This window comes from Petaurus breviceps, unplaced genomic scaffold (assembly GCF_028583685.1).
Source record: "Petaurus breviceps papuanus isolate PSGF00001 unplaced genomic scaffold, PetGlider_PUasm1.0 76, whole genome shotgun sequence".
NCBI lineage: Eukaryota > Metazoa > Chordata > Mammalia > Diprotodontia > Petauridae > Petaurus > Petaurus breviceps.
Window position 1 is genome coordinate 42,409,832 of NW_027186473.1, and position 25,140 is coordinate 42,434,971.

The window sequence follows — 25,140 nt, forward strand, 5'->3', positions numbered from 1 at the left end:
AAGAAAGAAAGAAAGAAAGAAAGAAAGAAAGAAAGAAAGAAAGAAAGGAAGGAAGGAAGAGAGGAAGGAAGAGAGGAAGGGAGAGAGGAAGGAAGAGAGGAAGAAAGAAAGAGAGGAAGGTGGGGGAAGAAAGGAGGAAGAAATGAAAAAGGAGAAAGGAAGAAGTAGGAAGGTGCAACAGGGAGAAGAAAGAGGAAAAAAGAAGAGGAAAAAGGAAGAAGGAAGAAGAGGAAGATAATGACAATCATCCCTAGGTTCTGAAAGTGAAGGAAAAGTGGCTATTCCATACAAAGTAAGCTTTTGTTGAAGGATGTAAACAAGATCCAGCCTGTCTGATTCCTGCCCCCAACCCCAAGAAGCTTGCAAACGCTCACACAGGCTTTCCTCTTATCGACACACAGACTCCCTCTTTCTCTCCCCCACACACAGAGCCAACAGTATTTTAAGCAGCACGCTTCCAATTTCCTGTTTCTAAAACCGTCTTCTAAAACATTTCTCTTGCCTCTTCCACAGCATTCCAAGCAGTCCTGGAAAGTCACAAGATGAGCAGATTCAGAATTAGCCCTGTTTCTGTTTCCAGCTTCTCTACATCACCCAATAGTATTAGGAAAGCCACCAGTGAGGCTCAGGGGCTCCCCTTCCTTCCTTTCCGTTCTCCCCTACCCATTTCTCTTCTCACCAGGTTCATTTATTTCCACTTGCTAAGAATACCTTTCTCTTGCCCCTAAACAAATTCCACTGAGCAGATCGGGCACAGATTTTTATTCTAGGCTCTCCCTTGAAAAGACAGTAAAACATTTTCATAGCTCTTCTTATGTCTGTTTTTCTTCCTTACCTACCTACAAGCCCTATTCCTATTCTTCTGAAATGATCATGAAAAAAACAGAGGATTCAGAGTCAGAAAACTTGGTTTTGCAATGTTGAGTGCCCTGGGATAACAGAATTCAATTCAATTCAATTCCGCATCTCTGCATGTTATATGTCAGGCAACAGTGCTAGGCAAAAAAAGGAAAGCAATCCCTCTCCTCAGGAAAGAGCTCATGTGAAACAATATGAACACAGATAAGTATTTAAAAAATAAATGCCGAGTAAAAAACTTGGGGGTGATGGGCAGAGGGAAGGCTGGCACTCATGCCTGGGGAGGGCCTCTTGTGGCTTGGATGGTACTTGAGCAGAAGTTCGACAGAGCTAAGCGTTATACTCCAGTCTTCTGGGTGTTGGTTTCCGTCTCTGTAAAAGTAACTACTATTATTGTTTTTCTGGCTCTTCCCAAATGCCGGGGCTAACTTGACTAAAGCAGCTGCCGCAGATAGATGATTTAGAGTTGGAAAGAGCTCTCCCTCACTGACACAGCATGAAGCTGACCCATCAGGATTAAAAGTGACTTGATGAGGAATATGATGGCAGAGCCATAACTAGCAGCTCTGACACCCAGAACAAGCACCTCATATCACAACCTTTGGGCAAAAGTCCAGTAGACTTTTAAGGACTCATTTCCATGGCTAGAGGCATTGGAGAGAGACCTCAGATCCCATGGGAAAAGACCTAGAATAGAACACTAACTCAGGAGTTAGAAGCCCTAGGTTCAAATTTCACCTTTGACGTCCACTAACCTGTGTGAGGTTGGGCAAGCCAGTCTCCTTTCCTGAGCCTCAGTTTCCTCATTTGTAAAAAGGGGGTAGGGCCAAATGGCCTCAGAGGTCCCGCTCTCCCTCTAGAGTCCTATTCTCTCTAATTCTTGGACACCCCGAGGGAGGCTACATTTGGGAGAAGCAACAGCAGGAGTGAGGCTGCAGCCAAGACAGGCTCACCTGGGGCACTAGCGGGGGTCCAAGAATTAGAGAGAATAGGACGCTAGAGGGAGGGGGGGGAAGGGAGGGAGCCCACATCTGGCAGCTTCCTTTTTAAACTAATTATTCTTGCTAACTAGGTGCAAAGCTCAGTGTTCCTACCTGAGGGGGGTTGGCGGGGAGAGAAGGCAAGGTCTGTCAGTAATGTCTAAATTTTGGTGCCCTGGGGGCATGTATAGAAAATCCCCTAGAGTGAGCCCTTTCTTACTCCAGCTGCATACTGTAGAAAAACTGCCTGAAAATGAAAGTTTCTGATTGGAGAGTTGATATCTAGACACTTTTACCTGGTCGCTACCGTGCTCCACTTCTTGGGTGGGGGTGGAAGGGCAGCAGGTTGACCTGATTCACAGAGAACACACCAGTTTTCTATGCTGGATGTCTGGCATTGTTATTTACATTTATTGTTGTTACTGTTTTTTAAATATTAACCAGCCAAGTACATTTCAGGGGGGCTCCAGGCAACAGACTGTGTCCCATAGCAGTGCAGCGGGACTACATTCTCCAGCAAAGGCTGGGAGGAAGGAATAAAACTGTGACCGTAGCGCGCCACTCTGATCCCGGCTTTCTTTCTTCAACAGTGGCTCTGACAATGGAGGAAGCTTTTTGTGTGCGGTGTACGGCCGAGTTTCACTGAAAAGAACCGGCTGTGGGAGGCTACCGGGCTGTTATATCTCTGGCGTCGGGCCCTAGGGTGCTATTTAGAAGGTTACCAGTCACATGGACTCCAGCAGAGATAACCGCTATCCTCTCTGTTCCCTCATTCCAATAGCCTCCCCTCCAAAAAAATCCCTTTCATTCTGGTTTCAGGGGTGCAATAAATCAATTACCTGAATTTTAAATATCTCGAACAGTCTCTAAGATCTTTGAGCCCCTATCCCTGTCAAAGTAGCAGGGCCCTTAATTAAGAGAGGCTGCTCTAATCAGGATGGATCCTTTTAATTGGTTTTTTTCAGACCTATGATTTCACTAGCAATAGGGCACCATCCCGCGCCCCCTCCAACAATGACAAAACACCCTCTCCCAGTACAGATATACACCTTCTCTTCATATTAGAATCTCAGTGAGTTGTCAAGGCACGATGAGAGCAGGGACTTTTTTTTCTCCAGGCTCTCATAATTAAGATGTGTTGGAGGCAGATTTGAACTAGGTCTTTCTGACTCTCTAGCACACTCTACCCACTACACAACATTGCTTCTCTTTGAGTGTCCTCACCCAAACAGATTAGAGTTTGGGGCTCATAGACTCCCAACAAAGGAGAGAATGAGGCACGGGGTCTAATCCTAAATCTAACATAGCCTTACTCTGTGACCTTGGGGGAAACTAACTTACCCTTGTGTCTTATTTTCTCACTAGTGAAATCATGGGGTGAAAGGGAGTATGGAATACATACATACTAGTTGTATGACTGGCTAAGTTCCTTCACCTCTCAGCCCCGAGACTACTAAGTTTACAAATTATAGAAAGATTGTTGATTGCAGGATTGAAAGAATCCTCTATAGTGGATTAATCACAGGTCCCTCCACCCCAAATTAATTTTCTTCTTTTTACCGTCAGCATCACATTACATGGTACCTGAATTGCCAGTCTTCTTTAAACTCACAAGATTTTTCTAAAGACAAGTTGCCAGTCTACATCAGTGAGGGAGTTTCTCCACAATAAGTGAAATCACAGGTCCAAATTAAAGCATAGTAGCTATCAAAAATTGTGCACATGCTAAGTGCTGTAACAATATACCATAAAAAGGGCAAGGCCAGGTCTCACCCTGAATTGTTCATTTCATGTACAATTACAGTGGATAGTTAAAACATGAAATTAATATTTCAGGGTGAGATCTGGAAGTTGTAAGGCAGAATTGATCACTTAAATGGAGAAAAAGCTGCAGAACAGCCCACAGGTACTTTCAGATGAATTCTCTTATCACCTAGTAACAGCCACATCTATCAATACTAGGGGGCTGCACTTTGGGGCCAGGTTGATTTCTTAGCTGGAAGCTGGTGCTTAGTGAGTTATATGTGGCTAAAAGAATAACACAGGACTCTATAGTTTCCTAGGGGAGAAGGGGATGGGGGGAAGGGAGTGGTGTTAAGGGTCATGTTAATGATGGTAGGCTGTTCATGGCAGCAAGGGAGCCCAGAGCTTGGTCATCAGTGTAATATTCCTTCTTCCCAGTCACTGTTTACCAACCCTGATCTTCAACTATCTGGCCAATGTCCTTCATCATAGACTCAAGTGCCCTCTGTCCTCTACAGATGCAAACTCATCTCACCATTCTTCCTGACAGCTGTTCCCGTTAGAAATGCAAAATCATGAAATGATAGCTGTACACCCTCTGTCCCCTCCAAATCTATACTCTGTGTAGCAGGAACACATTAAGGAGCCTTTTGGGTTTGGCACAAACCCTGTGAATTTAGCTTTCTCTTACCAGCCAGGTACAAGGCTTAACTGCACCAGAATCCTCTGTGATTCCCAGACACTTGTCTGTTGGCCCAAGGGGAATTTCCTTACCCAGTCACCACTCTTAGCAGGACATATACAAATGCTAATGCAACCCTGAAGCCTTTAATTAGATATTGGTCCCTTTTGCAAAGAGAAAATCAACAGCTTGATGGTCTGCTAGTTAAAGACAGTCTAGTCCCTTCATTTAAAATGCCCTCCCATTTTAATTTAGTTAAGTGTCCCCTTCTTATATTAAAGGACACTGGAACCAAGACAGAAAGGCTTCTTTCCGAATTATCATAAGCATTAAATTATTCCTCTTCTCTATATCAGACCTCCTTCATTCACTCCCTGAAATGCCTTTCTCAGTCAGCATGCTTATGTAAATCCCATCTCCTGCCACTTTCCTTAATTTTCAAGTCCCATCTCTGGGATTTTTACCTCTCCTCTGGTAACTGGACACAGCACTGCACTAATGTTTTCTATGTCATCTTAAATTTTCTATATTATTTTTTGTTTTTAAATCCCCCCAAGCATCCTATTGGCTTAAAAGGGGGGGAAAAAAAAGACTGCTGCTGCATACCAGACAGATATTTTCCCCAAGTTCTTCTGCCATGCTTCCTAAATTGCATTACTATGAGTTCAGAACCTATCAGAGATTATGAGAAGTTTTGATTATTTTTCCCAAAGTGCATTACTTTAACACTTAACCAAATTAAATTTCATCTGCTTTCTGACTATCCAATCCCCCAGTTTGTTTAGCTTTGCCTGAAGTGTCTCCTAGCAATCCTTAATTTTTTATTAACTGTGCCAATTCCAAGATGCTTAACTGTCTCCTCCCAAGTCTTCACTCTCTACTGTCTCTGCACATTCAGAAATCAGCAGGTTTCTAAAAGTGGGGAATAAGCAATGTCATGTGAGGTTTCTTCTTACACAAGTACCAGGGAAGGAGGAGCAGCAATTTTATGCCACCAACATCAACTTCAAAGTCTTCGAAGGAATCTTAAAGGCAGAGGACTCAAGAACAGAGAACAATCATAAGACTGGAAGGGGGTGGGGCATCACAGATATGCTGTTTAGAGATGCCAGAAGGCAAGAAACCAGAATCAAAATCAGCAGTAATAGTTCACACCTACATGATGTGTTAACTTAGATAAAGTGTTTTCTCACCACAGCCAATAAGGAAAGTATTGCAAGTATTATTATGTACTTTTTATGGTTGAGGTCTTACAGAGGATGCAACTTGCTTTGGACAAGTTAATAAGTACCACGGGCCGTGTAATTCAAACTCAGGTGTTTGATGCTAAGGGTCAGAGCTCTTTCATTATATTGACTTTATCCTTGTATTAGGAACAAATGACCATCCAATGAATAGTTATCAAATATTTTCAAAATTAGGGTTGAGTTGTGAACTCATCAATGTGGGTACTCCCCACCAATGATGAAAATGGAAACCCATTCATGCCTGCCCATCCTAGGTGACTCTTGTTCACGTCTACCTGTAAACCCACCATAGTTCACCCATAGCCTAAACTAGATCTCTTGGTACAGTGTGAATACTGACTCCAACAGGGCACGTGGGCTGACCCTTAGCTATCCCTTGCTTTCCCTAGGGGACCGGCTCATCTTTTTTTCTAGTCTTTTTTTTATTTTAAAAATTTATATACTTATTTATTTTTTGCTTTTTGGAGGGGGAAAGGCAGGGCAATTGGGGTTAAGTGACTTGCCCAAGGTCACACGGCTAGTTTTTATGTTAAGCGTCTGAGGCTGGATTTGAACTCAGGTCCTCCTGACTCTAGGGCTGGTGCTCTATTCACTGCACCACCTTTTTTCTAGTCCTAAATTTCTCTGAAGACATTCCTCATTTGTAAAGTGTACACAAAGGATAGATTCATCCAGGAATCCTAACAAGTCTTCACACAAGCTCTGTGTGACAAACTTCCCCTTCTAAGCTACCTTTCCTCTGTTCCCCTTTTCTCATTCCTTTCCTTTTCCATGTTGGTGGCTTTTCTTTTGAGTAAACAGGAACTGGAGGCAGTCAAGCCTCTGGATCACCTTAACCACCTGACAGCTTATCTCTTAGAGGCCAGCTATGGGTACGCCTCCAGTTCTCTTTTCTCGGCTACTGGCAATCTTTCAATTGCTAGGGGGGAGGAAAAAGACCTATGGTCTCCTCCCTGGTTCCGTGCTCCAAGGACTTATTTATCCTTTCTTTCACATGTCAGAAGCAGAAAGATACAGTTAAAAAGGGCATCTCTATCCCAATACTGTAAAATCCTCCAAGACTTCCCTACAGCCCACTTCCTTGCCTTCCTCACAATCAGGAAAAAGGGAGCTGTAAAGAAACAACAATAAACTTTACTCTTAAAGCTCTTTCAAATTTCCTTTTTTTTTCTTAGTCCAACAGGTTATTTACTTAACCAATAAACTTCTGGCTAAACTGCCCTAGCAACACTTAGCAACCTGCAAGTTTTACAAACCGCTTTAGCCAGGGAAACCAGTTTCTTTTTTGAGACTATAAACCTTACAAAGACCATATTGAAAGTAATTTAAACAAGGGTTGTGAACAGATTTAAACTGATGTCATGATACCATTTTAAGTTTAAAATAATTAAGCTTGGAAATTTTGCTTTGACACTCTTTTAATTAACACTTTCCTCAGACATTTATACTAAAGCTCTATCCATTGAGTAATCTAAAATACACATTCCCACGGAATTCTTCCCTGACTTTGTTATATAGCATTTCCTCTGAAACAGTGGTGAAGAGAAATCCCATAATAAGAATGTATATGTTTTCACTGAGTTTTTTAAGCTTTATGCTATTTTAAACATTTGTTGTTCCTTGAAACAGTTTTGGAGAAACCTCGTCCTTTTACTCATTTCACTAAATGAGAAAATAGGACATAAATGTAAAGGATTTCTCCAAAGTCGCAGGGCAAATTTTGTTATTAAGTAGTAATGGATACTGTAGTCAAGTAAAGCAAAAATTGTCTCCCTTAAGTCTACAATTGGAGAGTCCACATTATTTTTAATAAGTTTCTTTAAAAATTTTTTTATATTGATTTATTTTATAAGCCACAAGTTTATAAAAACCTCTTCACTCCTCCCTATTGACCCCCTCAAACAAAACCTGTTTACTGTACTAGCGCTCTTTTTCTCTCCCTCCCTCACTCCCTCTCTCACATGCACACACACACACACACCACACACACACACACTCAAAATCAGTCGTCGAAGAAAACAGATCTGACAGTTGTATCTAACATTCAACACCTGTAACCGACTACTTCTTTATCTAGAGGAAGGATATGTGTTTCACTATCTGTCCTCTGGAACCCAAATTGGGTTTTGCCTTCACGCTCTCAATCAGATTCATCCCAGAACTCAATCTGTGAACTCACCATTGGGCCCCCTTTCTAGCCCACTGTTCTCCCTCTATGCTTTCTGCATGGTTATTTTTCTCACCAATCCAAGGGCCAGGTTAACAGCTAGTTACTCTTATTGTGAACATGGAAGTCTGTCCCTGCAAGTAGAGCACTGATTTTTTTTTTGGAGGGGGGAAGGTAGGGCAATTGGGGCTAAGTGACTTGCCCAAGGTCACATAGCAGAGCACTGATTGATACTGATATGACTCGTCTATGAGGAGAGGGCAATATATGATGTCAAAACACCTTCATGTTTCTTTTTCTTTGCTGCTGGTACCTGCAATATGTGTTTACCTAAGTGATTGCTGCTTTAAATAAAACAAGGACTGAGTGTGGTAGGGAAAAAGCAGCACTGGCAGAAGAGGAGGTTTCAGCATGTTTAACTATAAAGGGCATATACAGAACTGGGGAGCTACCCTATTCTCCAGGAACATTGCACACATTCTTCTCTAACTCTTCTCCTGCTGTTGAAGTTGTCATCATTGGAGATGGTTGCAAAAGCTAAAAGAGCTGCAACTAAACTGTGTACAGAATGCCCTGCTAAACTGGTGGAGGCCAAGAAATAAACTAAGGAGCCAAGGGGCAATTCTCTGTTATCTTCTCTTCATAAGTTGCTATGCCCTATCCCCCACCCCTGCCCCCAAATCATCACCTGGTAGCCAACCTTCTTTCTGGGTATCAATTAACCAGAATTTTCTATCAATTCAATTCATTTTGATTCTGTTAGGCCCTAGATGTGCTAGTCATTGAATGACAAAAAGGGAACAAACAGTTCCCCAAACTCTCAAGGAATTTACATTCCACTGGACTGCGAAGAAATGTATTTCTGCATTTCTCTAGTCCGGTGATAACAGATGAGAGGCAATGTGGAGCACTGCACTGAGGGCTGGCCAGATTCCAGATGATTTGGGTTCAACTTCAACCTCTGACCTGTCATGGCTGTGATGTGAGACACAACATGGAAGTCACTTCTTAGTACTGCAAGTAACCTTCTAGGGCTAGAAATTGGGACAGTTGCTCCTGTTCCATTGGTAGAGGCAATTTCCTCCTATATCAATGAATTTGCAGGTATGGACCAAAAATAAAATGGTGGCCTTGCACAATTCTGAAGTGATTTCTTAATCATCAATGGAAAATTAAATTCCTTTTCAGTGTTAGTACTGAATTCGAATTCACCTCTTTAATTAGTCTCTTTGTGCACACATGTATTTGATACACTGAATTCTTGAGCCAGACAGTTCATTTAACCAGAAAATCTTAGGTAATAGAGAATTTATTCTATCTGGTCTCCTTGTACTGTGGTGTCTGCATCTTAAAAGTGCCCTATAACTCTGCAGTGACTAAGTAGTCCATCAGAATCTAAACAGTTCCTTTGGCTCTGGATTCCTATCTCGTTCTCTGCTCCTTCATGAAATAATTTCCCTGTTCCTTCCTCCACTTGTTCAGGCACCCCAGCTTTTCCAGTGACCTGAAGGATCTTCTATTTGGGAAGCATCAGCCTCTTGACAACAGTTCCATGAGTCAAATGCTAGGGGCACATCTGTATTCCATGCTTGCTGCTGGCACTGCCAACAAGCTTTGCTGAGCTGTTCTGAAGAGCTGGCCAAGGTTACTCCTGTCTTTACATTGCTTAATTTCTGAGGGTCAGGTTCCAAGAGGTTGCCTGCCTTCTTGTGGAAAGAAGCTAAGCAATGAGGTCAAGGATACCATAGGGCAACTCATCTTCCCTCTTCCAGACTCCTGCCAACCCAGATAACTGAGTTTAGAGAGGAAAATGCCTGAGCATAGAGGGCCTGCTGAGGAAATGAGTAAGACACAAGTGTCAATGCTACTTCTCAAGGACCCAGGAAGGACAAAATCTAAATTTGAAGGTGAAGACAGTGCTCAAGTGATGCTGGCATTTGCATCATACCTGTCAAGGATGCCAATAACTGTCTTAAAATATAGGAAAGCCAGCACATCCCAGAATTTCTCATTTACTCACTACCTTTACATCCTGAATTTAAAAGCAAGCAAACCAATCAGCCAATCACTAGCAGCTCTACAACGTCCCTCCCATCCTCTCATACCTAAGAGGCGTGTGACAAACAGCAGAAGAAAACAAGCTAGTCAATTGGGAGGCCTAGTTAAGACTGGTTATCCCTATCATTATCATCATTGTTTTGAAAGTAAGAATGTTGGTCAAATTTTAATCCAATTTTATGGGTTATGCTTTATGTGTCAAGCATATTATACACCAAATGTTTCTTGAATGTGTTTTGGTGTATTAGGGATAAAATCAGAACCATCTAAATGGCAAAAGTGATTTCTGTTTAAATCCTTCAAGCTACTCTGGTAACTGGAGTGTTCACTCATGTTCTCTTTTCGAATGTAAATGCCTTGAGGCACTTAATACTCCTGAGTCCCCAAAGCCTAGCCCAGTGTGTAAGCATGAAGTAGGTGCTTAAGCAATGTGCGTTGATTGACTGACACAATATCTCCCACTCTAAATATAGCAGACATTTACATAGTGCTCCAAGATTTCCAAAGATATCTATAGATACAGATAGAGATATTTATTTATCTATCTATGTATCTATACTGTCTCAACTGATCTCTTTCGAGGTACCTGTTTACTCATTTGAGATAAGTACTTTCAATATTCTGGTTCTATGATCTTACTGATGTGGATATTTTCTCCAACAATGCAGGTCATAAACATTTATGCCTGCTGAGCCTATGTTTCTTTTTCCCAAGGCTTTTCTTCTATAAGTTTGCTTCTGTAAGGTTTTTTTTTTCTTTTCTCATTTTTGTATTTAAGTATAAAGTAAAAAAAATTACCAAAACAAAAGTTTGCTTCAAGGTGTTCACCCAATGAGCCAGAGGTCTTCCTCACTTTTTCTTGACATTATAAGGATACTATTGAAGCACAGGGGCTGTCCATTGGTTGTCCCTTGATGGTGCCATGAGATCAGACCATTTCCTTTGTTGCTCAAATGTTTTTCTTGATGATATCCTAGGTAGACACTACAGATGTTATTCCCATTTTACAGATGAAGAAACTGATATCAGTTATAGGATCATCATAGGATCATATCCCTAGAAGGGATTTTAAAGGTTTTCTGGGACAGTTCCCTCCTTAACAGAGGAGAAAACAGGTCAAATTATTATTGATATTATTATTATTTTTTTGGAGAGGGGAAGGCAGGGCAATTGGGGTTAAGTGACTTGCCCAAGGTCACACACATCTAGTGAGTGTTAAGTGTCGGAGGTCAAATTTGAACTCAGGTCCTCCTGACTCTAAGGGCTGGTGCTCTAATTCACTGTGCTATTGTAGCTGCTGAAACAGGTCAAGTTTAACTGACTTGTCTGAGGTCATACAGGTTTTCTGTCAATCAGGATTTGAACCAAGTTTTCTCTGACTTGATAGTCAGTGCTTTTCTCATGACCCTAAGCTGTTTTTCTTATAACAGATAAAGAGAAATAGGCACTGAGAGAAATTAAATGGAAACTGGCATTCTGAAAAATAAACAACTTGTCCCTAGCATGGGTTATAGAGTTAGTGATGGACGGGTTTGAACTCAGGTCTCTTCTGCCTCTGGATTTAGCAATCTTTGAAATACCTGGCACAATTTCTTTTAAGGAACATAGTTAGTCTCTTTGTTTTCACTAGGCAACAGTTATGTTGAGCATTAGGCTAATGGTAATAATAACTGTGATTGAAATGTATATGGCACTTTATCATGAGAGATGTCCTTCAATCCAGGATCTCAACTGATCCTCACAATAACCTTGGGTTGGTATTAATATCATACACCTCTTAGTTCATGAAATGACAGAAGGAAAATTGTTGGCTTTTTAAAAAAATTCATGGATTTTGGAATTGTGAACGAATGAGAAGTACTCAAATGTGGGAGCTCTGTATAGAGCTATTGACGTCCCTGATAGATACAATGCAAATTGCCCATGAGTCGCTTCAGTGATACCTTCATCCCTGACGTGTTAAGAATGGTTGTCATTCCTGTGTCCTCAAGAAGAAGCAATGATACATTTGTCTCTGTAATTTCTCCTTTTGTAAATGAAGAAACCAAGGCTCAGAGTGGAAATGACTTGTCTAGGGTCACACACAGCTAGAAAGTGTGTGAGAGGGAGGATGAGAACCCAGGTTTTCCAGACACCTAGTCTAATATGTTATTATTCTGTCTTTTGAACAAATACAAATAATCACAGAACAACCTACCTTGGTTGCTGGAAGTAGAAACTAAGTTTCCAGCTCACTTCCTTGAATGGAGTTTGAAATTGCATCAACTTGTAAGCCTCTTCCTGCAGTTTTGCTGTCAAGACTCCTTTGGTTACATTCTCAATTGTTTTCAGGAAAGAATGGTCCCTCATCCAGAATTATGAATGCCCTTTCCTCAGCACAGATGACTAATACCTATGCATGCTTTCCTAAAGAAAAGCCAGCCAAATTTCACAAGGAGTTCAGGGGCAGAATTTCAAGTAAAATGAGCCAGGCTGAGACACTAGGGAGCTTATGTTGATCTGGGTGGTCTTTGTAACTTGGGAGATTTGAGCATGTGCTCTCATGATGAGGCTTCACCACAAACTGAAATCTCCTCATTTCCTCTTTGTTCTTTAGTGGTCTTCTCTATGTGGGTACTTAAGACAAAAGGGAAAAAAAGTCTGTCTTTGATATTGAGGCAGGCTCCTTACAATCCCTTGGATCACAGATCCAACAGACTATTATAGGGCCTTACGAACTGTTACTACTTGCTAGGGCTTTAGAACAACCAGGAAAAAGAATTAAAAAAAAAGATTTTTATGCTTCACATGTCTGATAAGGGTGCATGGGGCCAATTTACAGCAGGGGCTTAATATATTTTTGATGAAAATTGCTGCAATGTGGCACATGGATTAAAAAGAAAACAGCTATTTTGTAATGACAGCAGTGAATGCTGAAATGATGCCCAGCTGGTACAAAGATTCTATGTGGATTTCAAGAAATGCACATTGGGCCTGGAAGCAGAATTTTCTCAATGTCTTTCAGTCAATTGTGTGATGGTAAAAATCAGGTCTACTGTGAAAGGCACCTACCAAAGCCTTCTTGTTTCTAACTAACACCCTTTCTGAAGATGTCCTCAATATGTGTGTTGATGATTCTATTAAACTTTTATATAGAGGGAAAAATAGGCATATAGGTCAGTGGTTGTTGATGTTGTCTCAGTTGCCCTTTCTGTCATTCAATCATTTTTTTCAGTTGTGTCCAACTCTTCATGACCCCGTTTGGGTTTTTCTTGGCAAAGATACTGGAGTAGTTTGCCATTTCCTTCTCCAGTTCATTTTAGATGAGGGAATGAGGTAAATAGGGCTAAGTGACCCATCCGGGGTCACACTGCTAGTAAGTGTTTGAGACTGGATTTAAATTCATGAAGATGAGTCTTCCTGATTTCAAATCCAAGAAAGCAAGGAAATAAGTATTTATGAAACGTCTACTATATATCAGGCACTGTGCTAAGCACTTTACAAATATTATCCTATTTTTCCTCATAACCCTAGGAGGTAGGAGCCTTTCATCCCCATTTGATCAGCTGAGAAAATTTAGGCAAACAGAGGTTAAGTGACTTGGCCAGGGTCATACAACTAGTAGGGATCTAAGACCATATCGGAACTCAGGTCTTCCTGACTCCAGATCCAGCACTCTATCCATTTCATCACTTAGCTATGTTATCTAGATATTTAACAACTTTTAAAGTCACATATGGTAGTAGAATCTCATGTAATATTACTACAGTTTGAGAATCTGGACATACCATGAGTCAATTTAATCACACAATATTTGCTGCCAAACTTAGCCCAATGTAGCCCAGAATTTGTCCGAATTCTACTCCTGATACCTACTAGGTGACCCTGAACAAGTCGTTTAACTTCTACATGCCTTGCCTCAGGTAACTCCAAAAAACTTACATATTAGACAGGTGTCATCTGTGTTGATGAAGAGCTTCCACACTGGGAGGGCCCAATGCTGATGAGCTTGGCACTGTTTGGCAACAAATATTGCAAACTTCTGGGAACAGGAGAGAAGAGGGTACCAACTTTTCTGAACAGAGGCAAGTTGAGTCCAAGCCAACCAGAAGTGGGATAGGGCTATGAGTAGCCCCTGAATTTCCAGCTTTGGTAAGATGGGGAGACCCAGTCATTAAAAAAAAAAAGACCTGATCACACTATCCATTATAATGTCTCATTATAATCTACTTATTCTTGTTGCTTTTCAAAATATGTTTTGCGTCATAGCAGCTTAAATAAGAGAGGGCGTTTTAGGGATCAGAACTGGGAACTGGGAGCTGAATCTGTTCTTCCTTCTGCTGCTATCCACATATCTGCTTCTTTCTATGGTCTGTAGAAAATCACATATGCTTCATGCGAGGTTTAGCAGTTATGAAGCTCTATTTATATATGGATTGTTTGCTATTTTTAAGGTAATGAAAGTCACAACATTGTACACATACATATGTAGATTTCATTTATGTGAAATCTAGTGAAGGGGCCAGTCTTCCTTCTCACCTGAGGAGAAGGAGCTGGTGCCGGTCCAAATGCCACTAGTGTGAGGCCTCTGACATCCCTACGTCACATTCACAGCTATGCCTGACTGCAGGAAGAACTTCACTTGGAGAGAAACTGGATAGTGTAATGGGGTTCACAGTGTCCCAGAGTGTTTAGAATCAGCTCCATCATTAACTATCTGGGCACAGATGTGTGACCCTGAAAAGCTGGCTGAGAGGTGGTAAAGAGGAGAGAGTGCTATATCTGGAATCTGTATGATCTGGGTTTGAATCTTGCCTCTGACACTTTTTAGTTGTGTGACTTTGGTCAAATCATTTTTCTTCTCTAAGACCCTTCTCTATAACAAAGGGGTAATAACAGCCCCTACCTCACAAAGCTCAGCAGAATGAAATGAGATAGTGTGTATACTCTGTGAACCTTAAAGTGCTATATAAACATTGGTTATTATGACTAGGCAGGTCTGAGACCCAATTTTCTCATCTATAAAATGAGGGGACTGAATTACTTAATTGCATTGGTCCCTTTCGTCTTATAATTTTATGATTCTAGGGAGAAATGAACCCCACAGAGCCCAAGAATCACAGCTGGGAAATATCCAAGAGTAACAATATTCCCGAGTGTGTATGTAGCATGAGGCACAGTTACCCTGCTACATCTCTACTAATTCTCACTTCTGACTGGGGGCACGAAAAGGCAGAGGACAGAGTCAGATTTGGGATACAGGGCTGCAAGTTTCTCCTGGTGTTGCTATTCATCACAGGGAAATGTCTATTTGTCTCTATGAGTCAAAGGATCCATCTTGAAAATGGGAATAACAACACTATCTTTCTTCACAGGTCACTCTGAGAGATAACACATTGTAAAAGGCGATCCAGCGTTGGATATTTTCCCCATCACCATGGAACAATCCCAGTCCAATAAATATAACATGGTAGACATACAAGTAAAAATCTCTTCTCTGTTGGTACTTCCAGCTTAAGTATTATAAAGTGTTTTGCAAATCCAACCCTCAACCCCATATGTATTCCCTTTGCCACAAGTTGTAGTTGTTACCTGACAAGGCATTTCATAGGTAGGGAGCACCAATCATGAAAACAAAGTGCTTTTTCCCAGCATTATTTATCCTCCATATCTCCACAGACGGATTTATCACATCACCCACAGTCAGTGAGATAAAACTCCCGGCTAACCCCACTAAAAATATGGCTTCCATGAAACTCAACAGGACCGAAAAGCATTTTGGAGACTGACATTTCTGTTAGGTTCTAAATTTGTTCATATCCTTACCCTGACTCCCTCCCAAATTCAAAATGAAAGTAAACCAACACAACGATTTCTAGGACTTTGAGAGAGGTAATCTCCACATTTTTACAAAGATGAACAAAACAACTCTTTTTCTAAGCTTGTCCACACCCAATCGGAGCCAATCCACTTTGTATTTTTCTAATTTTAATATCCATTGAGCCAGTTTGTAGAGTGGAAGCTTAGTGTATTGGATAGAGTGATGGAATTGGGAGACCTGGGTTCAAATTTGAACTCTGACACTTGTGAGCCCCCAAAAGTTGCTTAAACTTCTGGAGTCCCCAGTAATGCTCTAGGATCAAGGGCCTAAATTAAAGGATTGTAGCAATCTGTGTGGGCAGAGAGCACTCCTATACAATAAAATCTCAAATCCTAGATTTACAGCTGGAAGGGGCCTTAGAGGGCACCTAGCCCAACCCTCTCATTTTGCAGATCATTGATATATTGACATAGCCAGACACACAGTGAGAAAACAAATCAAGTGGATTAAACTGGCTTCATTACTCAGTCCAGGATCAGTTAGCTCAGGTGGTTAGAATGGGGGTACTAATAAGGTCAAGGGCAAGGCTTCAAAACCCAAACAGGCTACTGGGCTCTGCTGTATTTCATGGACACAGAATGCATGTACCCCAACCCTGGCAAAGCTTCTTGCAAGTGCATGCCATTGGTCACAAGGAGGAGGGAGTGTGGATGAATCGGTGCAAAGCATCACGGCTGCTACAAAAAGAACTGAAAGCAGAAGTTTTACTTAGAGGACAGCACATTAATAGTCCCTGACCCTTATGCCCCTGACCCAGAATTTCTTTACTAAATTGCAGCTGTTTATATTTACTTAGATTTAACATTAATAGAATCATATAGTTTAGATCTGGAAGGGACCTTGGAGATCATCTTCTGGTCTAGCCTCATCATCTGATGGACGAGGAAACTGAGTCTCAAAGAAGGGAAGTGACATTTGAAAAAGATCAGCCACTTTCTCAAGTCTATGGAAGAGCAGAAACTCAAACCCAGCTCCTCCGACGGATTTCAAATCCACGGGTCACCTCTTTTAAATGCAGCAGCAGCACCAGCGTACAGTGGAGAAAGTATAAAAACTAGAGTTGGGAAGATGTGAATTCATATCCATATTTAGACACACTTAATAGCTGTGTGACCCTGGGCAAGTCACTTAACCTCTGTTAGCCTCAGTTTCCTCTGCTGGAAAATGATAATAAGAGCACCTCCTTCTCAGAGTGGAGAGGATAAATGAGATAATATTTGCAAAGTGCTTTGCAAACCCTGAAGCTCAGTACAAATGTTAGCTCTCATCATCATCAGAACATGGCACTTCTGGCCAATACCCTGAGCTGTTGCTAGCAAAAGACAGCAATCCTACTCTTAAGGGGGTGGTAACTAGAAGTCAATTAAATCAGACAAATGTTCATGGGTGAGGGAGAGAGATATGCACGAGAAGAGCTGGATTGTTTTGACTTTATTCCCCAGCACAGAGAAGAAAATTGAGACATCTGAAAAAAATCTTGTTAACCCCCCTCCCCTTGATTTCAGGGCCACACTAAGTACTTTGCAAGTCGAAGCTTATAAATCAAAAGCCAGGTGAGCATGGGGGAGGAAGGAAGGCCTGGTCTGATTCTGTCTCCCCTGCACATGAACAGCTCCAGGCTCTCAGCTCCAGAGACACCGGAACCCACTCTTCCCATGACACGGATTCCCTCCCACCTAAGGCAGTCAGAAAAGAGACGGCAGCTGAGCTGTTGGGTTTTGCTATGCTCTTTCCAGAGGGAGGGCTCTCTTGAAGTCTGTGCTTCATATTTACACAGCGGCAGGTACACTTTCATATTTACTCTCCCACGTGTCAGGAGTAGAACAAAGGGAAGAAAAAAGGGGAGCAGGAGAAAAAAGAACTAGGAGACCAAATGGTGATCACACAAAAAGTGTAAATCCTGCTACAAAATCTAACCACTTGACAAAGGCCATATGTATTCTTCCTTTTAAAAGGCACAGTGGAGTACCTCTATGCACCTTCATGAAAATGATCACAAATGTCATTTTCATTTCAGAAATGCTTGAAGTACAGAATGAGCCTCCCTTCCCTCTTTCTAAACCTGATCCCAATGGCCTACTACTTTGGGTTTTTTCTTTTAATACTTTAAATACAGTGCCCATCACCCTCTATGGAACATGCCCACATTCTCATAAACTCCCTGGGGAATAATGGTGAACATAGTGATGGTAGAGGGCTGGAAACAGTCTAAAACCCAATTCTCTATCTAACTGTTTTTTGTGTCTTGGACTTACATGACAGTCTAGTAAAGCTGCCAGACTCCATCTCAGAATAATGTTTTTTTTTTTAAAAAAAAACATACACACGTGCACACACACACTTAGGATTAAAAAGGAAACTAATCATATTCAATGATCAAAACATTAAAAAAAAACTGTTCATGGACCCCAAATTAAGAACCCCTAGTTAAACTCATCCACTTATTAGCTGTCTCCTCTGTCTTAAGTGGAAGGGTGGGGAGAGTAGAGCAGAGGACTGTGTATGCGAGAAAGAGAGAGAGAGAGAGAGAGAGAGAGAGAGAGAGAGAGAATAGACCCTTCTGTAAAATGGGGCTCCCCTGTGAATTTGGATGCTTACTAGTAAGATAATGATAAGAAAGAATTGAAGAAAAGAAGAAAGAAATATGTCAGTTAAGGAAAATGAGAAAATCTGTGTTTAGAGAGGACTCTGAATCAGAGGAAGACTAAAGGAAAGAGGTATGAGTACCAGAAGGTCCCCAATTCTACTCTTGAGTCTCAGCAGTAAAGGGTGCCAAACTCTCTGCCATGCTTAGGCCCAGCTTCCCCCACTGCCAAGCAAACTGGAAGAAAAACACTTCTGGTTTTGTCTGTACTTGAAAAACCAAAGTCAGTTTCTATGCTTTTAAAATGAAAGGCATGATGACTAAAAAAAATATGGCAGGCTACCTACACTTATAAGCAATTATTTGTCCAAAGCAAACACTCATTTTGGGTGGGTGAGTAGTAAACAATACCAATTTCATTTATTTTACCACCCAGCCCTGAAGGGGGTAGAAGAGAGAAGGCTAGTGAAATATTTTAGTGGGATGGAAAATCTTTTGGTTCTTAACTGCAAAGCTAGAAGAAATCCCCCCTTTCTTAAGAGGGGAGAAGGCAAGGCAATTGGAGTTAAGTGACTTGCCCAAGGTCACTCAGCTAGTAAGTGTGTCAAGTGTCTGAGGAAGAATTTGAACTCAGGTCCTCCTGACTCCAGGGTTGGTGCTCTGTGCCACTCACTTAGCTGCTCTCAGAAGAAACCTTGGTATAGGGTGAGAATGACATTTTGGTGCCTTTCAGGGGATGCTTTATGGAATCATGAATGACTGGCCTTGTGGAAGATAGACCTTTTGATGTTCAGGACTTAAACTCAAGAGACCAAGCTGGAACTAACTTTTCACTCTTAGGACTGGCCTGGGCTCTAAGAAGCTTCAAAAATACAACTTTATGGAAGGTTGGATCATGCCAGGGTGTAAGGGTTATGGGATTTAAAGATCTTCCATGCCCCATTGGACTTGCTGATGTAGCAGGAAGGGGTGGGGCAAGAGGAAGCAGAAGCCAAGCTAGAGTTCTTGCAGTGGCAGCAACTGCGGCAGCAGCAGCACAGGCAGTGGCCGTGGTAGTGCTAGTGGCTGAGGTAGAGGTGGAGGCGCGAAGCCCTTTTTGAGCCAGCCAGAATTTCTGCTAAGGACCCCTGCTGAGGACTGCCAGGGGCCAGAGCTGCTAGGAGCACATTTCCTGGACACAGGGTGGTTGCTGTGAGTGGGGAGAGGAAGACCTTTGCCTGAGGTAGCCTGTTCTGTTTTAAAGGCTTGAGAATGTGGGTGCTTTCTACTTTATCTACCTGTGCCAATTTCATAACTACTCTGATGGCTTTGACTTTGGTTTTGGGACTCAGTCTTTTGGTGTTTTAACAAATGTTCTCTCTTTATCTCCCATATAGAAAGCCTGATATATTTTGTGATTGATAACCACATCAGCATATGGATAATTGCCGCAGGCATTGTGAATATTGCATTGCTGATTTACAGGGTCAGTGGGTTGATGACAAATACTATTTCATGCATATGTTGGCCATATCTAGTGGCTTCAGGGTGAGGATGGAGGGAAGGAGTGTGGAATAGATACTAGAAATCTCTAACAACTGGGAAAAAAGATACCTCCATATATATGTAGGCAAATATATGGAAGCAGCTAGATGGCATACTGGATAGAGCCTAGAGTCAAGGAGGCTCATTTCCTGAGTTCAAATCCAGCCTCAGACACTTACTAGCTGTGTGATCCTAGGTAAGTCACTTAACCCTGTTTGCCTCAATTTCCTCATCTGTCAAATGAGTTGGAGAAGGACATGGCAAATCACTCCAATATCTTTGCCAAGAAAACCCCAAATGGGGTCACAAAGAGTCAAACATCACTGAAACGACTGAATAACATATATATATATATGTATATATATATATACACACATATACATATATATGGGTGTGTATATATTACATAAGTAAACATTTGGATAAGCCATGTAAGAATACATATTTAGTGATCTTCAAGATTGCCTTCATGATTTTTTTTAGCATTAGAAAGTTATAATTTGTCAGATTTGTTGGAGAATATCACTATTGTAGGTTAGAGGCAGGGAACTTGACTGAGGAGCAGCTATGTAGGAAATGATGAAACATCACCAATTTCTGCCCAGCAGAATGCTCAGACTACTGAATGTGGCTTTAGAAAGACCTGGGTTCGAATAGTGCTTCTGCTAATGAGAGTAAGCTGCTTGAATTCAGGCCAATCATTTAATGTCTCTGAGCCTATGGCAATCCCTTAGGACATTTGAAAAAAAAAAATGAAGTTGTAAGGCAAGTCTTGAGATCTGTCTCAGACAATGAAATCACAGATGATGATGGAAATTAAAACTTAAAAAAAACAAACCCCATATTCCATATACTTTAGGAATGGAATTAATTTATGTTACACTCACCTACCCATAACAGATGTAGTTCTAGAGTTAGATTCCAAGTAGTATTTTTTTTTTGAAAGGGGACACAGTTGTTTATTTTATAATCTAAGAAGCAGGGGAACAGAATGCACACTTGGATCAAGGAGGAGGAGCCCCCTCCCCAGACTATCTGACAGCAAGTATTAGGGGGCCAATAAATAAGCAGCATAGCCAGAGGGGGTGTGGAGGCGGAGCTCGGCTGGCAGGGCAGTCAAGGGCTAGAAAACCAAAGCCCATCCACTGATGACTCTGATGTGATGGATAATATCCTGGATGGCTTCTGAGGTGGTGCCTTGGCCCCCAATGTCTGGAGTTTGCATATTTTCATTGTCCATGGATGCCAGGATGGCCTTCTGGATTGAGGTGGAATATGAGTGGAGCTTCAGATGGTCCAGCATCATGCAGCTGGCCAACAGGATGGCCGTAGGGTTGGCGATGTTCTTATTGGTGATGCTTTTACCTGAGTTCTGAGTTGCTGTCTCAAACACTGCATATATACGTCCATAATTTGCCCCAGCCACAAGCCTGGGGCCCCCAACTAGGCCAGCACAGACATTATTGATGATATTGTCATAAATATTGGGCATCACCATGACATCAAACTGCTGGGGCCAAGATACTAGCTGCATTGTGGTGTTGTCCACGATCATACTCTCAAAAGTGATGTTGGGATAGCCTATAGCCACCTCCTTACAGCACTGGAGAAAGAGGCCATCTCCTGGTTTCATGATGTTGGCCTTGTGCACGGTGGTCACTTTCTTGAGCCCAGTTTCCTGGGCCAGGAAGAAAGCATACTCAGTGATGTGCAGAGACTTGGCCTTGGTGATGATCTTCAAGCTCTCTACCACGCCTGAAACACTCTCATGCTCCAAGCTGCTGTACTCGCCCTCTGTGTTCTCCATGACAATGAGGATGTCTATGTCTTTGTGGCAAGTCACCACACCTGGCAGGCTCTTACAATGGATGACAATGGCATAAAGGTCTAAGCTGGTGCAAAGGATGTTATTACGGGACTTATAAGATGGTGGCAGATTGTGGTTGATTTCAATGTTTCCCTTCAAAGCCACATGATTGCGTTGGATGGCCATGATGGCATTGTGGATGTCTTCCTCATCAGCATTGGAGCTCACCTGCACCTCTTCGAAATCCACAGGTACACAGGCATGTCTGAACAGAGACTTGACATGCAGCATGAGCTCAGGTCCAACGCCATCCCCAGGAATCATGGTCACGGTGTGTCAGCCTCCGTACTTGGCAGACAGAGGAATTGTTTGTGAGGAGAAGCCCCTCCAGTTGACCTCCTGGGCACCTAAAACCTCCCAAGGGAGGATAATAGCCCCTAGCTTTAAGGTGGCCTTCGTGGTGCTGCTGGCCATCACCACCTTAGTCACCATGGTTGAAAGTGAATCCTGGCTCAATTCCAAGTAGTATTGCAAGAGGGAATGTTGAAAAACAAATGAATCAATGACTATTTCTGAGAAGTCATTCCTTAAAGTCAGCTATTAATTTTATCCAATTATTTTTCTACTGCAGGTTATTTAAGCACCAACCAAATGGTGCCCAGACTGTCAGACTTTCTCACCATCAGAACCCAAGCTGAATAATCAGGACTTTCTTTTAAGTTGCCACTTTGCAAAGGTCCTTCAAATAAGAATAATTAGACCATTAACATCTTTACTTATAAAGTAAAATCAGAAATTTCCACAGGCAGAAATAAAAGGCCAAATGTCTCAGGGAGTTGTGTTAAGGCAGAATTGTAACTAGAAATTTTGGCACCTGAGATAATTCAGATGGAGAGGGGAGGGGATGAGAATAGCTGTGGGGAAAGACTACCATTTGGTAGACTGCTATTTTAACTAATATTTTTGCTACCTAGGGGTTAAGTTCTCTCTTTTTAAAAATGATTCAGGAATGTAAATGCTTTTAGTATCCTCTAAATTTTATCACCTTGGGACAAAACCCTGGTCACCTAACTCTAGTTATTTGTTGTTGTTCAGTCATTTTGTGACCCCATTTGATGTTTTCTTGGCAAAGATACTGGAATAATTTGCCATTTCCTTCTCTAGCTCATTTTACAGATGAGGAAACTGAGGCAAATAAGGTTAAATCACTTGCCTAGGGTCACATGGCTAGTAAGTGTTGAGACCAGTTTTGAACTCAGGAAGATTAGTCTTCCTGACTCTAGGGCTGGGACTTTATCCCCCCTGTGCCACCTAGCCACCTTAAACTCTAGTTATGGTTCTGTATAAAGATAACATTGCTGATAACCATTCTGTTTTTACCTCCCTTTCTTGGTGATCTGAGCAATAAAAGAAGATGTGTACGTAAGAGCTAAATCCTGTTACTATGGAACTCATCTTATATTTTCTGAATTTTGCCTTTGTTCTCATATTCTGTGTCTTAGCAATTCCACCATTTGTTTGCCAAAATAAATTTCTTTTACGAACTTCTCACCTTTGGGACTTGTCCTGAAGTTATCTATGAATGTGGCTTGTTGAGGGCAGGCACTGGACTATTTTTCTTCTTCGAGTTCCTCAGACCTGAAAGCCAGCCCAGGTGTAGTACATAAAGTGTCATGCTCAGAATTAAGAGAACTTGGATTTTAAGTCCTGCTTCTGACACACATTGACTGTGGGGCCCTGGGTAAGTCATTTATCCTCTTAGGGCCTCTGACTATACATTGCAAAACAGTTGCTGATCTGCATAGGTAGGTGAAATGTCCTTAGCAAGAGTGCCTTACACTAATGAAAGCACCAGTCCAAAACAAAACCTTAAATTCATTTGTACTCTCCTCACAGTAGCATTTAGGAAATATCTGTTAGCCTACACAAGCTGCTCCCTACATGTGACATTCCATAGTTCTACATAGGTGAGCACCATGTTGGGAATGCTCTGCTATCTCAATTCTGCCTTGTAGAATCTCCAGCTTCCTTTAGGTCTTAGCTTTGGCACAACCTTCTGCACACAGTCTTTTCTGACCCCCCTACTTGTGAGGGTTCTCCCCCTCTTGCAAGTAATGCACAATGACTTTGTATATACTTTGTATTTCCTCATCTGCGTATATGCTACTTTTTTTTTCCAGTGGGATATAAACTTTTTGAGGCCTGGGACTGTCTTTGTATATTTGCCTTTTTATCTATCCCCAGTACCTGGGACAGTGCCTTACAATACTAGGCACTGGATAAATCTATGTTGAAAGGCTTAAGAATTCTGATCAATGAGGTGAGAAACCATTAATTCCCAAGGACTGCTGATGAAACATGCAACTCCACCTCCTGCCAGAAGGGTGATATATTTTGGGACATGGATAAAAATGGGGGAATTTGTTTTGCTTGATTACACCTATTAGAAGTTTTTTTTTTTTAGGTTGGGGGAAGGATGGAAGGGGAGAAAATAAATGCTTGTTAATTGAAACATAAAATAAAATGAATAAACATATGTTAAACTCATTTGAATTGACACTAATAAACACCACCACTCTGGTTCCTTACTTAAACTTTTATTTTGCCTCCCATAGGGAATTATGGGAAAACAAGTCATTCCTAACCTAAACCGAATTTATAACTAAATATAAAACTTTGCCAGTCATCGATGAATAGCCTCTGACCATATCTACTTGATAGGAATGAACATTTGCAACAGTAATGGTTAGTCATCACCCAAGACATGTAAAATAGTTATACATAAGGGTAGAAAGGAGTAAGTTAAAGCTTAGACAGAAGTGGAAAGTTTGGGAAGCTGAGATAGGCTTGAGATCTATCCAGAGGTAACTGAGGCAGAATGGTGAATACGTGGACCAAGAAAAATGGACATTCCAGTTCGAGGTCAGATGTGAATCTGGGGACAGAAGCTTGCATGCCCCTCTCCTCCCCCAGGCAGAATGGAACTGGCATCCTCAGATTAGCTGAATAGAAGATTCTTTTTAGAAGTGAGAGAGAGAAATGGGATAGATAATCGAGAATAAAACAAAACTTCAGGGGAGACTTTTGTTTTTGTTAAGTTGTTTCAGTTGAGTTTGATTCTTTTGTGACCCCATTTAGGGTTTTCTTGGCAAAGATAATAGAGTGGTTTGCCATTTCCTTCTCCAGTTCATTTTACAGATGAGGAAACTGAGGCAAACAGGGTTAATTTATGTGCTTAAAGTCACACAGCTCGGAGCCAAGATGGTGGAGTAGAAGCACGACCTTCCCACAGCTCTGGCTTCCACCTTCCCCAATCCATGTAAAAAGGGGACCCTAAACAAACTTTGGAGCTGCAGAACCCACAAAATGACACAGAGAAGCTAACCTCCCGCTGAGGACAGCCCGGCAGGCCAGCAGGAATCCAGTAAAGCACTCTGGGAGCCAAGCCCAGCCCCACACCAAGGCTTTAGCCCCAGGGCAGGCCTGACCAGCCGCCAGCCAGAGGGATTCCAGATCAGCAGCAGCTGTGGCTATTTCCAGATTTATCAATACATACATGCGAAGGACGAGGTGAGAGGCCAGTGCAGTCTGGACTTTGGGACCCAGTAAGTGGGAGTGCGTGGCTTTTAC

At 41.8% G+C, this 25,140-nt stretch overlaps 2 protein-coding genes across 4 annotated transcripts in view; both read right to left on the reverse strand.

Moving 5' to 3' along the window:
- The window catches only part of MAML3 (mastermind like transcriptional coactivator 3), a 570,316-nt gene that overhangs the window by 85,957 nt on the left and 459,219 nt on the right, over nt 1-25,140 (reverse strand). The gene's annotated exons all lie outside the window — the stretch shown is intronic.
- Nucleotides 20,672-22,668, reverse strand: LOC138175091 (isocitrate dehydrogenase [NAD] subunit gamma, mitochondrial-like). Its single transcript, XM_069105404.1, is given in 1 exon segment — nt 20,672-22,668. A coding segment is annotated over 1 exon segment (1,176 nt). The 5' UTR covers nt 22,003-22,668; the 3' UTR covers nt 20,672-20,826.